Genomic DNA, 17,499 nt, shown 5'->3' with positions numbered 1-17,499 from the left:
AGATGAATAGTAGTCTGACTACTTATAAACAAATGCAATGTCTGTTGTCCGATGTGGGACTCATGATACTCTCAAAACGTCCCCTTACGTGTGACGAATTTTCAAACCTATCACGTAACAATAGAAATCAGGTGACGTGAGCACCTGTAGCCATTGAGTTTCACACATGAGAAATAAGACAATATGCTCTAATATCATGAAAAAAATTAAGGTTCCATAAAAAGACCTCTTCGCTTTTGAATCACCAATTACTAATTATTTTTCAATTTAATTACACTAACAATAAAACCATCGAAAGTTAAACTGAAACTGTGAAAATCACTACTCATATAACTCTTACGTTTCATCACTTGACCAACTGGATTCCCAGACTAAAGTTTTGAGGTCATCCATTTGGCGTGCTTGATAAATAGAGAGGAACGAGTAACCGATGGGCAAAAGACATCCACCCAAAAAAGATATCTAAGGATTTCAATTTCTGTGGTCAACCACTTAATAGGGAATAAAATCTCACTAGAATTTCGGTGGACGTAATTGAAGCTTCATATCATTTGGGAAAGAAAGTTGGCAGGGGAGGTAACAACTGAGGGAGGAAGGAACTTATCTAGAAGGTTAAGCACTAATTCTGGATCTAATTTGGGATTTACCAGTAAATTGTTCAATAAAAAGTTGCTTCCGCTCTTCTCTTTAACCTTCTGCACCCCACTAATTTATTCAGTCTATTGGTTTTCATTTAAACTTTTTTGTTTTAGCAATTTGTGTATAACATGGCATACTGTAATACCCTGAAAATTTAAATATATGAATTAAATATTCATAATTATGAATGCATAGAGAAAATCGAAAATAAATCGATTTATGGTTATGGAAATAGAAGTGGGAAATTATTACAATTAATGTAATTGTAGTATTGAGCTTTTATTTGATTTTTCAAGAATTTATAATAAGTGATGTGGGTTAAGTTTTAAATTAAACTAGTTACGAGGTTTAAAGTTGGAAAATTAATTATCTAAAATTCGTAGACCTCTCGAGGTCACAATTTATATTTTTTGAAGAGAGCTCGATCTCACGACACGTAGGCGTAAACCATTCGTGAAACGCAGTTATAACGAAGAAGTTATTAACGTTTAAAGTTAGGGATATTTTAGTAATTTTATTTCATTTTAGAAGGCTCCAGAAAATTGGAGCCAATGTGTTGTGCCACATGTGTGGCTGAGATGGAAAAAAAAGGGGAATGAACGGGTGTGATGAAAAGAAAAGGTTAGAAAGGAGGAGAAAAGGGGGGACCAATGGGGAGAAGAATCGGGAGGGAAAGGAGAGAAAGAGGGAAGCATGGGGAAACCAGGTTTTTCCCCAACCCATGACCCGACCCGGCCACCTTCTGAATTTTCGGCCACCTTTGACGACGACAAAGGTGTCAAAATGACACTCATGTCGTTACCATTTGATCTCCCTCTTAATTTCTCTCTAAAACAGTCAAATTTGGGGTTCAAATTTTATGTAAAACCCTCAAAGGAGGGTGCGGCGGTTTCACCAATTATGAAGCTAACTCCTCCAACTACTACTACCAAAACACTCTCCTCAAACCCAGGAACAGAGCTCATGCATTGGTTGGGGCGTCGGAGTTGGTTTGGAGTCGAATCAATAACACCAAAAAACAAGGATTCCAGCGGTTCGTGGCCAAATTGAGGTGTTTCCCGGCCAAATTGGACTTGGCCGCAGGTATAAAGTTTGCTCAACTCCTTGAGATCTTCAATTCTGTAATTTTTGAGAAATTTTAGATATAGTTGAGTTTTCCGGCGAGCTGGGGTGGCCGACCGCCACCCGCGACGACGCACGGCAAGGGAGCCGACATTGTGTTTTGATGCGAATTTCGTTATTATAATTATGCTTCTAAGACCTAATCTGCTGTGGTTTAAATGTCAATACAATTGTGGTATATGTGGGACTAAATGAATATATTTGGGTTTGGTTTGCATTTATGAAAATGTGATTGATCCCTATTTAGGGTACGTAGGCAGTCTAACGAGACGTTAGATGCAGTCATAAAATGAGTGAGATTAAATACTTTGAGAATAAATAATTAGAATGAGATTTGATCTATAAAGGAAGGTGGTGACAAAGTGTGAAAAGAAATAGTGCATTTGATATAGAAATTGTGATTGTGGACCATGGATCGAAACAAGACCTATAAGTAAAGAAACACGATAAGTGGTAGCTAATTAATCAAGGTAAATCTTTTGTTGAACGATTGTGCTAAGAGAAGAGAGTTTGGGTTAATAACTTGAGTTTCATCCTCATGCTTTGATAATTAAATGTTGGTTATAAATTTATTGTGAGGGTTCATGAAATTAAAGTGTTTAATTGGGATTAATAGTATGTTAACTAAACAAGAGTTTAGTCCAGCCCTATCACCAATATACTTATTTTCCCGAAATAAAACAAATATTTCAGGGTCGGGGCGTGACACATACCGTCATGGTAGTATTTCGTGTTATTAGTACAAGATTATGTGGAGAGTAACGAACATATTCTTTATATTATTATACAGGATGTCATGGTGCATTTGATGCCATATAAGTCATTCTACTTTGTTTTGGGGTTTTAATATTCACTTGGAGAGATTAGGGGTGTTTTTCGAAAGGACCGGATTGAAAACCAAATTTCCAATTTTCGGTCCGAAATTTCGGAATTGGATTGGAACACAATTTTTAAGTTTGGAATTTTCAGAAACTTTAGAAGCGGAGTAATCTAAAAAATTTAGGAACATAATTTGAAAATTCATATGTTTTTAAAAGTTTTTGAATATTCTTTGTCTTTTTATTACATGTAATTTATTAAATGTAAGTTATTTGGTGGTATATTAATATAACCATCTATTTTATCATATTTTGTTCACTAAGTGTTTGCCTTATTTGTCACATCCCGGTCCGGGGTGGATCACTTCCCGGACCCGCTCCACCACCGTAGCACGATATTGTCCGCTTTGGGCTTACCATTCCCTCACAGTTTTGTTTTTGGGAACTCACGAGCAACTTCTCAGTGGGTCACCCATCATGGGATTGCTCTAGCCCCCTTCTCGCTTAACTTCGGAGTTCCTAAGGAACCCGAAGCCAATGAGCTCCCAAAAGGCCTCGTGCTAGGTAGGGATGAGAATATACATTTAAGGATCACTCCCTTGGACAATGTGGGATGTCACAATCCACCCCCCTTAGGGGCCCGACGTCCTCGTCGGCACACACGCGACCAGGGTTAGGTTCTGATACCAAATTGTCACATCCCGGCCCGGAGCAGATCACTTCCCGGGCCCGCTCCACCACCGTAGCACGATATTGTCCGCTTTGGGCTTACCATTCCCTCACGGTTTTGTTTTTGAGAACTCACGAGCAACTTCCCAGTAGGTCACCTATCATGGGATTGCTCTAACCCCCTTCTCGCTTAACTTCGGAGTTCTTAAGGAACCCGAAGCCAGTGAGCTCCCAAAAGGCCTCGTGCTAGGTAGGGATGAGAATATACATTTAAGGATCACTCCCTTGGGCAATGTGGGATGTCACATTATCTATTTTAACATATGAAGTATGTTTAATACAAAAAAAAAATTAACGAAATATATCTAAAACTAACATTAAAATACAAAAGTTAATAACAAAATACAAATTTTGAGTATATAAGAATTCAGAATATTTTAAAAGTTTATTTATCGAAATAAGTTTGGAACACTTTAAAAAAATATCAAAAGTATCAAAATTGTTAATGCATTGCGAGTCTCGTTGCAATTTTTTATTAAATATATTCAAATTCGGAAGACGAAGGGGGAAGAAAGAGGAATCAACTTTTCAATTTTTTATTTCAAGTTTTAAACGTGGTTAATAATTTTGTTGTTAATAATTATTTATTAAACTCTTACTACAGTCATTAGATTATTTTTTTTTTTAAAAGATGGATAATTGGTGGCAAGTTACGATTATCTTTTTTTTTTTATGTAAAAAAAACTCAGAAGCATTTCACTATTTTCTAACCACAAGTCTGTGGGGCCAAGCAACCGTTAGATTATTATTATTATTATTTTAAATGAATAATTGGTGGCAAGTCACAGTTATTTACTTTTTTTAGATGTCGAACAAACTCTTAGAAGCTTTTCAGTATTTTCTAACCACAGGTCTGTGGGGCCAAGCAGTCGAACAAAACGATAAATTAGCTTATTTTCATTCCGTGGGCCCAACCAGAGGAAAAAACAAAGGAAGAAAAAAATATTAGAACAAACTCATAGAAGCTTTTCAGTATTTTCAAACCACAGGTCTGTGGGGCCAAGCAGTCGAACAAAACGATAAATAATATTAGAACAAAACGATAAATAATATTAGAACAAACTCATAGAAGTTTTTCAGTATTTTCTAACCACAGGTTTGTGGGGCCAAGCAGTCGAACAAAACAATAAATTAGTATATTTTCATTCCGTGGGCCCAACCAGAGGAAAAAACAAAGGAAGAAAAAAATATTAAACAAAAAAAAGAAACGACGCCTGAGAGATTCGAACTCTCGCGGGGAAACCCCATGTACTTAGCAGGCACACGCCTTAACCACTCGGCCAAAGCGTCGCTTGTTGACAAAGAGTGCTGCCTACATATTTGTGGTTATTTGGATTCATGTGGGCCTTTAATCACAACACAAATCATTTATGTGGGCCTTTAGATGAAAAATCTCAACACAAAGAATTCATGTGGGCCTTTGAAAGAGGCCTCAACGCCCAGTCTGAAGAAGACTTTCGTTACCTCAATTTCCAAGCCAATTGTATACATCCCCACATAACAAAGTTTTATTTTCTATTACAAGGACCATTTTGATCGAAAGGCGTTATAACCCTTTAAAAATAAATGATATCCTTTTTCTAAAGGGTTGGTCTAGTGGAAAGTGAGAAAAGATTTTGAAACAAAACCTGAGTTTGAACTCCTTGCATTTATTAGGGTCATCGGCTCTGCTTTGATGTACCATTTGACTTGGGGATTAAAAGTACAATACCATCTCATGTGTTACAAGGCCTGAATAAGAGGGAATTAGTTTATCATCCGTGTATAATGAGACACTCATATATTAAAAAATGATAATCTATTTTAATCTGGTATTAAACTTGTCATCCATCCTTTATTGTTGCTCAAATGGGTTTGACACTCCTAAATATGTTTAAATCGTTGCTATACACTTATATCACGTAAGTTTTCTTCGTCGTTTCAAATGATCCTCTTGTTAAGTATTGATGCGTAATATTCTGAGAGGTATATTTGACTTATCCATCTCAGGTTCATTATTCTTTTGTCTTTATCTCTCTTATTATATACCGTATCACAAAAGAATTAACATACATAGACAAAAAAATGTCAAACCATAAAAAAAATAAAAACTAAAAGTCTTTAAACTCGCCTTATGACTGAGAAAGAGAGAAAGAATGCATGCACCTGTTTCATCATGAGGTACGTTATTGACTACATTAGATTTAGTAAGTCCACTATAAATTTTTTTATTTTTTTAAGGGACTTGCAAGCATTGTCGCAACAATTCATTCTTTCGAAGGTTAGGATGACTCACATATGCATTTTAACTTTTTTTTGACCCCTATTGTGTAATTCACCAATGACAGAAATCAAACTCAGTACGTGTCATGTGGAATGCGGACTTAGAATTCATTCTCAACCATTGAACCATGGTGTGATGGTTGTAAGTCCGCTATAATTAGGTGTGTAAAAGCAAGATTATCGATCTATGACTAAGTAATGTCAATCCATTCAAGTCAACATAAGTAGTTAATTGCCACTTGCTATGGATAACATCAATATATAGGCAAATATCGATCCAATCAACTGCGGCCGACGACCCAACAAACTGGGCAACTTGGGTTTAGTTGGTCTCATTCATCTCATAGACTTGGTCTTTTGAGCAATCACTCCGCTGGAATTTGTATTTTATGAATTAAGCCTTTCTTAATTAACGCGGTTTTTATAATTTAATCATGCAGGCAACCGGATTCTTTAAAAGTAAAGCAAGTGATTTGTAACTCAGTTAATTAAGACCAATATTTGTTCTTGTATCCGAAATTATGTGTTCAAATCTCCCTCGACATAGTTTAATGTAAATTTTCTTATCGTTTGTCCTTAAAAAAAAATATTCTTCAAAATGAAAGTTTCTTATGGTTTATGCATATGACTATAAGATAACAACGTATGTGACAGCCCGTCCCGGACTTTTCGAACCGTAGGGGTGAAATGACGGTTTTGCCCCTAGTATGTTTGTTTCGTTGTGTGGTTGTTTTTGAGCTTGGTTTGGCTGGTTGTGGACCACACACACTTCCCCACACCCCTCACCCCTTTCTCTGTCCTGTGCCCTGTCCGTTTCCCTGACTCTCTCTCCCATTTCCATTCCCACACGTACGGAAACACCCAAAAACACACCAAACCTTCACAGATCGAGGAAACAAATTACATATTCGTGCTCGTGAGGTCCGTAGGAGTTTAACCATACCCATTTCAGGTAAGGATACCTTCGTTTTCACGTTGAACTTAGGATACCCCGATTTGGTCACTGTTTATGCACACGTTAATTCTTGTGTTTTTGGGAATTTCAAGCTTGTAGGAAGCTTGGTGAGGTCCTTAAGATGCTCGGGGTGGTTCGTTTGAAGGTTTTGGATGTTGGGATCGTGAATTACAAGGTTGGCCGGAGTTGGTGGTGTTTTCCCGGCAAGATCCCGTGTGTTTTAGTGCTTGAAAGTGGTATGGATTTGTTCCTCTCGTTGTAAGCTTCATTTTGATACCAATTTTGTGAAATTTGGTTGAAAAACGAAGAAGTTACAAGGTTTTGAAAATTACCCAGTTTTCTGGCGCCGACGACGACGCTGGAGCCTCGCCGAAGAAGACGACGAAATATTCCGTCAGTTTGGACGGAATATTCCTAATGGCGTTAACGGATTCCGTTAAAGTTAACGGAATATTTCTGACGGCGTTAACTGACGCCGTCAGTGTGCTAAGCACGTGCCTGCGCGTGGTCGGCGCGTGGGAGCGCGTGCGACGGTGGAAAATTTTTCTAAAAATATATGGATGTTCCTGAGATTGAGTAGATCACGTTGGTGTATTCATACACCCCATTTGAGTAATATATGAGAAGTTATTTCATGATGTTGGTTATGTGTTTTAAAATTAACGTTTTTATTGTTGTTTCGCATATAGGTGAGACCTATCCTAAGGACGAGCGTGGTCACTCGAGGCAAGGGGGTTACGACCCTTCTACATACCAGTGAGTGGGCTTTTGGTTTTCCGTATATACCTATATACTTATGCTTTTCCCAGAAAATGAATTGAAACGTTTATACGTTTTTATGCCATGCATTATGTTTGTCGTTTGTTTATGCATTGTTAGTAGCCTATATATATATATGTATGTATGTATGTATGTATGTTGGTGCTGCAGGCGCACAGGTAAGTGCCAGGTGAGTATGGTTTATATTTATGTTCAGTAGTGATTTGAGATGCATAGAGAGCTTATAACCTGCACCCCCGGTGTCCGTGCTCCCGCCCAGAGTTGGGCACAGTCCTTCACGTGATGTTCACCTCCCGCACCACACGCTCATCTTGGATCCAAGTTAGGTGCACAGTCTTGTAGTACAGACCACTTTAGGTGGTTCCGACTCGTAGGTGACCCGCGATTATTCACCCAGCCTTCACGTGATCGTAGCACTTAAGCGTACTTATATTACACCCAGTCCTGTCGTACAGACCACTTTAGGTGGTTCCGACTCGTGTGCAGGTATAGTTAGTGAGATGGAGATTTGAGCTCTAGATTCAGCCGTACAGGTCATGTTAGGTGACTCCGGCTGACAGATTTCATGGCATTGATTTTGACATTTTCCTAAGCACTTGCATTTATTCGAGGCTTTTGGCATGACATATTTCTGAGCATGACTTATATATATATATATATATATATATATATATATATATGTATGTATATCCTATTTTTCTGGGAAGTATGTAGGTATTACGGCGAGAGGTTAGAATCTTGTTTATGAAATGGTTTTTGAAAAGCTTTGTTTTTACCCACTCACACTTTTTGTTTTGCGTTCCTCCAGGTTCTAGTTGACTAGTACTTGTGGTGGCTTCCCAGAGGATTTCCCCAGCATATCTGACAGATCATCACCAGTGTAGGACCACCTTTGGGGTGTGCTTTTGTAGCGTTATTTTCTCCCGGACTGCATTAGGTATTCGAGCTCTGAACTTTGTTTTCACACTTACGATTGCACATGTATGTTCTTACGTTGTGTAAAGCTGGATTTTATTTATTCGTACTACTTTTATTAGCTTCCGCACTATGCACATTATTACGTCACTTCCACATGACAGTCAGCATGCCCTGATCTCGGTCGGGGCGTGTCAACGTATGCTCTAGAATATTTGTTCTTTTAGTTAGGGAACACATCCAGTCATGAAAGTCAATAGTTTTAGTTTAAAGTCATGGAAAATATATTTACCTATAGTGCAGGTCATAGAAAACAAGAAAATGTATTGTGTTGATATTGTCTGTAAGGAAATATTTTACTTATAGTGAAGGTGATAGAAAACAAGAAAATATACCTAGGTGAATAGGATTTTTATTGAACAATAGATATTATCTATACTAAGGAGTTGAGTTTAGCTTCATAATAGGTTAACAATAATGTAGTTCATATTTATTTTTGGCGAGAATCAAACCTGAGACCTCTCACTTACAAGTTAGGAGGAATATTATTATACTGTAGTACGTGAATAGGATTAGAAACTAATGAATTCATGCACATGGAATATATATACCTACTACATATATGACCTCGATCAAATTTTACAATTCATAAGGCTTCAATCACACAATACTGAAAGTTAGGGGAAAATATTTTTGCTCACCACCCTTAAGTGATGGTGATACTCACTCCTCTATTTATCAATGTTAGATGAGTTTAAATTTAGAGTTATGTATAGCAGATATACACAAATCTCAAAATATAAAGTCACCCAATAATAATAAGTAGATGGTGAGCACAAATGCACCCGAATTAGGGATAGGAACCAAATTTGTCCTAAAAATAATTATTACAATTTGAAAACAAATGGAAAAATTCTACAGAAGATATAACAAAGTAATCCTACTTTAGAAAATATAACAAAATAATATACAATCTATAGGGTAATGTTAGAAAATATAACAAAATAATATACAATCTATAAGATAATGCTAGAGAGACCAACTTTTTAAATGAAATTTTGTAAATTATATGACGTGGTTATTTATGATTAGATTATTACTTAAGTGTTGATTAACGTGCTTATTTTCTATTGGTGACTTATCGTGTGACTTGTAAATTTGATTTAAAGAGTTGGTCGCATTACTCCAATATATATAAAGGGGACTGCACTCCTGATTAATATAACTAAGGGCTATCGGGGCAATATTAGTTTTAGCCATACCGAACCTAAAAGTTTATCATTAATTAATATTAAATAAAATTATATAGACGTATTATTTTGTTAGGATACCTCCAGTATGGCCTTCTTCCATTGCCAACTCTGGCCTAGCTTCATCATCATCGTCATCACCACCATTACTATCAGTAGTCAGAGTTAGATATGCTTGAAGAACCAATCTCATGCCCGAAAATGGAAATTTAATATTGGCTTTTAGCCAAAATGGTCCATGAGATTTGAATAATTTCTCACTTTGATCTCTGAGATTTGAAATCGATAGAATTGGTCCCTGAGTTTGTCCACAATCAAACATTTTGGTCATTCAATGAAAAAATCTCCATAAAATAAGGATAAAATGACAAAAATACCCTTAATTTTTGTCAAATCATTTTGGCCTATTGTTTATTGTATTCACTACTATGCTTACTTGACACATTAATAACTTGTAACGAAATACAACCTTCCTGACTAAAATAGTTTTTGAAAATTGAAATTGGTATTTGAATCTTAGATTTATTGACTAACAAATCTATCTTAGTTGACTAGTGGGTTTGATTAGTCAGTCCAGTAGATTATAATTTTTATATACAGGATATTCCACCTGGTACCAATTTCAGAAGAAATTGTAGTCAACAGCTCAATACTCTTTGATGGTTGAACTGTGCATGGAACAAATGTGAGTCTCATCAATTTAATGAAGACATTATCGTTAATAATAAATAAAATATTATGTGTCAGTTGTAGAATTTTCTAAATTATTTTTAGCTCCACATCACTCATATCGTTCAATTGAACTCACATTGTAGAAGCATCATGTATATATTTATGTGAGTTTTTGGCAGCAGAAAAAGAAAAAAAAAATTATTTGGTGTGGATAAATTAGATCTATGCGTACGATTATGAGAGAATAATGTATGTGTTAGAATATTTATTCTTGTAGGTGGGCAACACATCTAGACATGAAAGTCAATATTTTCATTTAAAAGCTTGAACATTAAACAATAGGCAAACTGAAATAATCATAACAAAATAAGAAGCCAAAAAAGAAAAATAGATGCTTAGGATCTAGTGAACATTATAGTCAAAAGATACTTTAGATGAAAATGAAGGAATTGTTCAAGAGACTGATACGTGGCTACCACTTACGTATTGTAATGTGTTAGAAGAGCCATAATAATATCATCATTTAATAGTTTCATACGTACTCTGTAGTCAGCATTCTTAATAGTCATCGATGTTCCACCACTTACTTCTACGATTTAGTGATATTCTTCTTAATTTGTAAGATATTCTAAGTTCAAATCTCGTGAATAGCGAGTTCAAAAGTATTTTTATTATCATCTCTTAATGTAAATATATCGTTGTATAGTTAAACAAAAATAAAAACAACGATCGATAGCTTAAGGAAAATAGTGAAAGTTTATGATAGTGCATAACAGTTTTATTTTCGTGAATCCATCTAGTGAATAAAGAAAAGAAAAGACATACAAATTCTTTTTGAAAGTTCCTTTTATAGCCTTACGGGAGATTTTTTTTTTTCCTTTTACAGCCTTATGGGAGAATTGAGTTCGATATATGTGATGATACATTTAAGGGAATGTTATTTGATTCAAAATTAACTTACCTATAAAATTCATGGTATTTGCTCATCATAAATTAATTAGTATAATATTTTTGAACGTGTATATAGTACTATATATGTGCATATATATTATATATATTGGGGGTATAATATGTTCATATTATATGTTAGGGGTAAATATTTCATAATAAGAGGTCAAATTACTTTCCTATTAGCAGTTTTTCATTAATTTGGGTTTTATTAAAGAATAATGCTAGAGAGATTAACTTTGTAGACTAAAATTGCAAATTCAATGACGTGTCACTAAGAAATAAGCCATTAATCAACACTTAAGTTATGATCCAATCATCAACTTCCATGTCATTTAGTTTAAAAATTTTAGTTTCTCTAGCATTACCTTTTATTAAAATTGAGTGAATTTTTTTGTCCAGAAAATAAGACTTGTAAAAGTCTATCTTTAAACAACCTTTATATCTGGTGCTCAAATGTAAAAGAGTTTGAAGTCAAAGATTAATCAGGTAGACTGCCAAGTTGATGAACTATTTGTTAGTCAAACAGATTATGGAAATGATGATCGAGTTGAGAAACGATGGGTAAGATGACTACGTAATCTAATCAAGCAAAGTCAAACCCAGAAACTCCTATATTTCCGTGTCAACTCAATCTAGCTTGGTGTGATTAATATAGAACATCTAGTAGACATGTGCGAGTTTGTTATACCTAGAGATTAACAGAATTCCATGGTAAAGCAAATTGTTTCAGAAGTGAGTAAAGCAGTCTAAACTACTAATTAGATTGAAGCATGCAGCGCAGCAGCTGTATTTGTTCTCTGACTTTGTCATGCAGCCCAACTTGTTAAACTAGATATATATAATCTGAGAAATCACATGCTTAACTATGGAACTGGTTTTCAATCAAACGAGTCGGTGTTGTATCTTATTTATGAAATAGCAAGTGACTAATAACTAGCTTGAAGACTTTGTCGTTCAACTCTCCAAAATCAAGGGTTGGTCCCTTCTGATAGGCCATCTCCAATCGAAGGGTCAAGAGGATCAGAGGGCCGAAAATAGTTCGAAAATCGTCTCCAACCGAAGGCTAGGCCAGAGGGCTCTAGAATCCAAGAGGGCCCCACGGAATCCCAAAGGGCCAAAGGGCTAGAAGGCTAGCCACTTTCGGCCAGCCAACCAGCCCCGGGCTGGCCATTTTTTTTTTTTGCTTATGTTAGATTTCATGTCGGTTATAACCGACATGTATACATTTGTATTATTTAGTATAAATGTATTACTGTCGGTTAACTAGTCTAACTTGTTTACCCTAGTTAGGGTTGGTTTGGTATTGTTGTGCTTTGAAAAAAAACTGTTTTTGCTGTTCTGTGAGAATAAGCAGCTGTGAAATAAAGCAGCAGAGTGTTTGGTAAACTTTTTTGTAAAAGTGCTTTTGAAAAAATAAAAAGCAATATTATAGTGTTTGATAAACTTTTATGTAAAACAGATGTGAAAAAAAGTCGGTTTTTCAAAGCTGGATTTTGCAGCTTCTTGTTTTTGGCTTTTTTTTTCACCCAAAACTGTGAAAAAAAAGCTGAAGTTGAATGTCTACCAAACACAAAAACAGCTCCCAACTTTTTTTAATACCAGTTTTTTTTAAAATCATCTTAGTACCAAATCAGGCCTTAAGACTAGTTTACCTTAATTTCTTAAAGAACGGAGTATGCCTCTGATCCAAATTCCCATGCTTGATTATATCATATAATAATAATTTTTTTTTGTTTTTTTGAAGAAGAACTCATATAATAATAATTTTGGTAGGTGAAATACCTTTAAAAATTCTCCTCCCTTGAAGAGATGGTAGTTGAAATATCTTTAAAAATGGTAGGTGAAATATCTCTTAAAAATATTCTCGTTTTGAAATGAATAATTTACTCATTTTACAATTTTCCTTTTAATTATATATTGGGCATGATTTTAAAAAGCGCAAGGTGCTAGTCGGACGGTAAGAAGGGGCCTAGCCTGCCTAGGCGGTTTGTTTAATTTTAAATAAATTTATCATATAACATGTAAATAAATGTTTACTTATGCTTAAAAAATACATAAATTACCAAATAAAATGACATTTATAAGTATTAGAATATATTGAAAAGATGGGAATAAACATATAATGAATGTTCATCAAAGTATCCAATAAGTCTAAGTCTCTTACAATTTATTGAAAAAAAAATTGCAAAATGAAAATTATCAATTTTCTAAGTGAGAATCAATCTATGCAGTCTAGAAGTGCCTAGGGGTATTAACAGGTTGTCACCATTTCTTATTTTTTTAAACGCTTATGGATTAATCATGATAGTCGCCTAACGCCTATACGGGTCTAGACGGTGTTAAGCAAAGATTTTTATAACACCGTAGGGTACTTAATTTCGTCAACTTTTTGTGTGTATATATGTATGTAATATGTATTGGGGATCTATGTCTTCTGGTGCGCGCCCAAACATCATGCACGTCGTGTACGTTGACTATACGCATGGATGCGGCGGCCCTAACGCGTTCTTCTCTAAACCTAGGGTTATGCCATCCATATCTAATCCTCATCACCTAATAACTTCCAAATACCTTTTATTTTTCAATTAAGCCACTCTTAATATCCCTTTGGAATATTAGACTACGTAAGGTTGGAACACGGCCTGCTATGTCACCGACACTAAAAATGATTAAATTGAATACGTCCACTTGTGTACATGGTTTTTGAATATATATATTCCGTTTAGGCACCAAGTGCCAATTGACCCCAACGTCGACAAATGACATATGACAGGACAGTGGAGCGACACAAACGACTCGTCCAGGAATATATCTATTACTAGTATATCGTTAAATAAACCAATAGCATCAAAGAAAAAATCTTGTTTCTACACTATTTAACGAGGTAATCACGTTAGAACAACGCTTGCTTATTCAAAGATAGGAACTCCTACCAAAAAATTTACGTGTTCGAATCATAGAGTTTTGTGCTAATTATCACAACCGTTCATATTATAAATTATTGTGTAAAGATCATCTTTGCAAAAAAAAAAAAAAAAAAAAAAAAAAAAAAAATTAAAACTAAGATCTTTTAGTCAATCTATTGTAGAAAAGACATACACGGTTCGTAATGTTATTACCAATTACGATCGACTGTTTTTATACAGTTCGATGACTAACGACCTTAGTTTTAATTGATTTTTTGCAGATGTGATATTTATAAAGTGATTTATAATATGAACGGTTGATCATATACACGAAGTTCTATAAATTGGCAACGAAAAATTTTAAGTAGGAACTCTTACTCATTCTTTGAGTAGTCCAATATTATTCATAACATTATATGCGCAGTCAATGTTTCAATTTACTTTGCTCGTCATAATTGATTCATGTAACAAAATTATTTTAAAGACAGGTTTTTGAGAAGTAACATTTTTTTGTTAAAGAAAAAGGGCAGTTATTATTGATATGAAAGTAAAAAAAAAAATATATATATATATATAGTTACGCCTGGTAAGAATAAAGATAAACCGTTTCTCGTTATTGCCTTGGGGGAATAACACCCATTTAAGTTTTTTTAATATGGCCATTTTCTAAGCAATCTTAGTTATTTCTTATTGGTGGGGGTTCGGCACGTTAGCTGGTATTTATTTAGTCATTCAGATAGTAACTGGCCTTTTTTTTAGCTATGCATCACACACCTCATGTGGATCTAGCTTTCAACAGCATAGAACCAAGATTCTAGAAGATGCTAGGCATTAGACGGGTGGTGGATTAGGGTGGTTAGACGGCTAGGCGGACTAGGTGGACTTAATTAAATGTATTATATTTCGTGTAAATAAATAAATGTGTGTCTATACTTAAAATATATATATATATATATATATAATTTTATCATAAACTACAAAATAGAATGATATATATATGTTATGAAGTATAATAAAATCTAACATGCTCTTTCGTATTCTATATTGATTAATATATATGTGACAGCTGCTGTAGCCTCCATTCTTCCTCGTCAATATATCAATATAGTGTATATCCATCTGAATTGTGAAGACTGGAGCACTCTTAATCTGGACATAAAATCGTGCACGTTTACTTCTCGACAATCGATACCAACTTTATATTCTCTAAAATAATAGTCAAATTCCTGATCATATTATATATAGATGTACACCCCGTGACCTTATTACACACTAATTCCTCAAACCTCTCCATTGTGGCAATGGCTTCTAAGTTCTTTCATCTTGTGAAAGTTTCATCATTTCTCATAATCTTCCATTTCCTCAGCTCTCGATCTCTAGCAGATGTCCCTCTAAACACTCCTCTCCCACCAGAAACCATTTGCAAGTCCACCCCACATCCTTCTTACTGCACATCTGTCCTTCCCCACAACAACGAAAGTGTCTATGACTTTGGCAGGTTTTCAGTCCAACGTGCACTTTCCGAATCCCATAAGCTCTTAGATTTGTATGAAAAATATCTTCAAAAGGGTTCAAGTTTAACAAATCCTGCAATCCAAGCACTTGAGGACTGCAAGCAGCTTGCATTGTTAAACATTGATTTCTTATCGAGCTCCCTCGAAACTGTTAACAAAGCGAGTGAAGTTCTTCCTATCTTGGATGCCGATGATGTCCAAACATTGCTTAGCGCAATTCTAACCAACCACCAAACTTGCTCCGATGGGATTGCATCTCTGCCTTCTTCAGCTGGGAGTGTCCTAGGTGATCTATCAGTTCCACTCTCTAACAACACAAAATTGTATAGTACCTCTTTGGCTCTCTTTACCAAGGGTTGGGTGCCTAAGGACAAAAATGGGGTGCCAAAGCAACCCAAGAGGCAGTTCAAATTCGGGAAGGGACGTTTGAACTTGAAAATGTCAACCCATGCTCGTGCAATTTATGACTCCGCTATCAATCATCGGGGAAGAAGGCTACTTCAGGTGGGAGATGAAGAAGTTTTGGTGAAGGACATTGTGGTTGTGAGTCAAGATGGAAGTGGAAACTTCACCACCATCAATCAAGCCATTGCCGTTGCACCAAATAACTCTGTTGCTAGTGGTGGGTACTTCATGATATATATCACTGCCGGTGTTTATGAAGAGTACGTGTCAATTATATCAAAAAAGAAGTATTTGTTGTTCGTCGGAGATGGTATCAATCAGACTATCATCACAGGAAATAACAGCGTAGGAGATGGATCGACAACTTTCAATTCTGCTACTTTAGGTGAGGTTCAAAATTTAATAAACAAGCTGACAACGTAACATATATACATACATACATATATATATATATATATATATATATATGATTGTCTGACAAAATATATGTGTGTGAGAATTAAAAATCTATACAATATGTTACAATTGCAAATATTTTAAAGATGATTGATATAAGCTATATAATTTGCTTCGTGATCACCATTGCAGCTGTGGTGGCACAAGGGTTTGTGGCAGTAAACATCACTGTTCGTAACACAGCTGGACCAAGCAAAGGACAAGCAGTTGCACTTCGAAGCGGAGCGGATTTTTCAGTGTTCTATAGTTGCAGCTTTGAAGGGTACCAAGATACCTTGTACACACATTCCCTCAGACAATTCTACAGAGAATGTGATATCTATGGAACAGTTGATTTCATATTCGGCAATGCTGCTGTTGTTCTACAAAATTGCAATATCTACCCTCGTCAGCCTAATCAAGGGCAATCCAATCCCATCACAGCTCAAGGTAGAACAGACCCGAATCAGAACACAGGAACTTCAATCCACAATTGCACTATTACACCTACACCTGATTTGGCTTCGAGTAATTATACTGTCAAGACCTATCTAGGGAGGCCATGGAAGGAGTATTCAAGAACAGTTTACATGCAAACTTTCATGGGAAGTTTAATTGATCCTGCTGGATGGCTTGCTTGGAGTGGAGACTTTGCACTGAGTACATTGTATTATGCTGAGTACAATAACACTGGTCCTGGATCAAACACTACAAATAGAGTTACATGGCCCGGTTACCATGTGATCAATGCAACTGTTGCTGCTAATTTTACAGTCTCCAACTTCTTGCTGGGGGATAATTGGTTGCCTGACACTGGAGTCCCTTACACTGGTAGTTTGGTTTGAGCAACTTGTTAAAATTGTTGTATTGTTTATTTCATTTGATGTGCTTTTATGATAAACATTCTTATTGTGAAATGGTGAAAGCCATATTTATAATTTGAAAGTGTATGGTTTCTAATTTATAATTAAAACAAAATGCTTCAAGCTAGCTAGCAATGCCATAGAAATTTTCTTTTCTTTTCTTTTCTTTTCGGAGTCATAACTACTGTTACTGTTAGTTTGAATAAAAGTGGGAGAGGTCGTTGAAGGTGGGCTGAGGCTCTTTGAGGGAGGTGTGTGGGTCCTTTTTATACATATGTTCAAA

General features: G+C 35.6%; 1 protein-coding gene and 1 non-coding gene across 2 annotated transcripts; one reads left to right on the top strand and one right to left on the bottom strand.

The window, feature by feature from the left end:
• Window positions 1-4,516: 4,516 nt before the first annotated feature.
• Window positions 4,517-4,598, bottom strand: TRNAS-GCU (transfer RNA serine (anticodon GCU)). Its single transcript has one exon. It is a non-coding gene; the product is annotated as a tRNA-Ser (tRNA).
• A 10,657-nt stretch (window positions 4,599-15,255) lies between these two features.
• Window positions 15,256-17,343, top strand: LOC137717844 (pectinesterase). Its single transcript, XM_068457332.2, has 2 exons — window positions 15,256-16,303; window positions 16,507-17,343. Exons 1-2 carry the CDS (start codon window positions 15,301-15,303, stop codon window positions 17,196-17,198), a joined length of 1,695 nt encoding a protein of 564 aa, XP_068313433.2. The 5' UTR covers window positions 15,256-15,300; the 3' UTR covers window positions 17,199-17,343.
• The last annotated feature ends 156 nt before the right edge of the window (window positions 17,344-17,499 follow it).

This window comes from Pyrus communis, chromosome 8, assembly GCF_041283825.1.
Source record: "Pyrus communis isolate YQ-2024b chromosome 8, ASM4128382v1, whole genome shotgun sequence".
Lineage (NCBI taxonomy): Eukaryota > Viridiplantae > Streptophyta > Magnoliopsida > Rosales > Rosaceae > Pyrus > Pyrus communis.
The sequence above is the reverse complement of the archived record's forward strand: the minus strand, read 5'-3'. Positions and strand labels throughout refer to the sequence as shown.

What these genes read in the sequence shown, in the direction of transcription:
- LOC137717844 (XM_068457332.2), top strand. Translation starts at nt 15,301, where the DNA reads ATGGCTTCTAAGTTCTTTCATCTTGTGAAAGTTTCATCATTTCTCATA. An exon ending in TTTCAATTCTGCTACTTTAG is followed by an intron (nt 16,304 to 16,506) that starts GTGAGGTTCAAA and finishes TCACCATTGCAG; the next exon opens with CTGTGGTGGCACAAGGGTTT.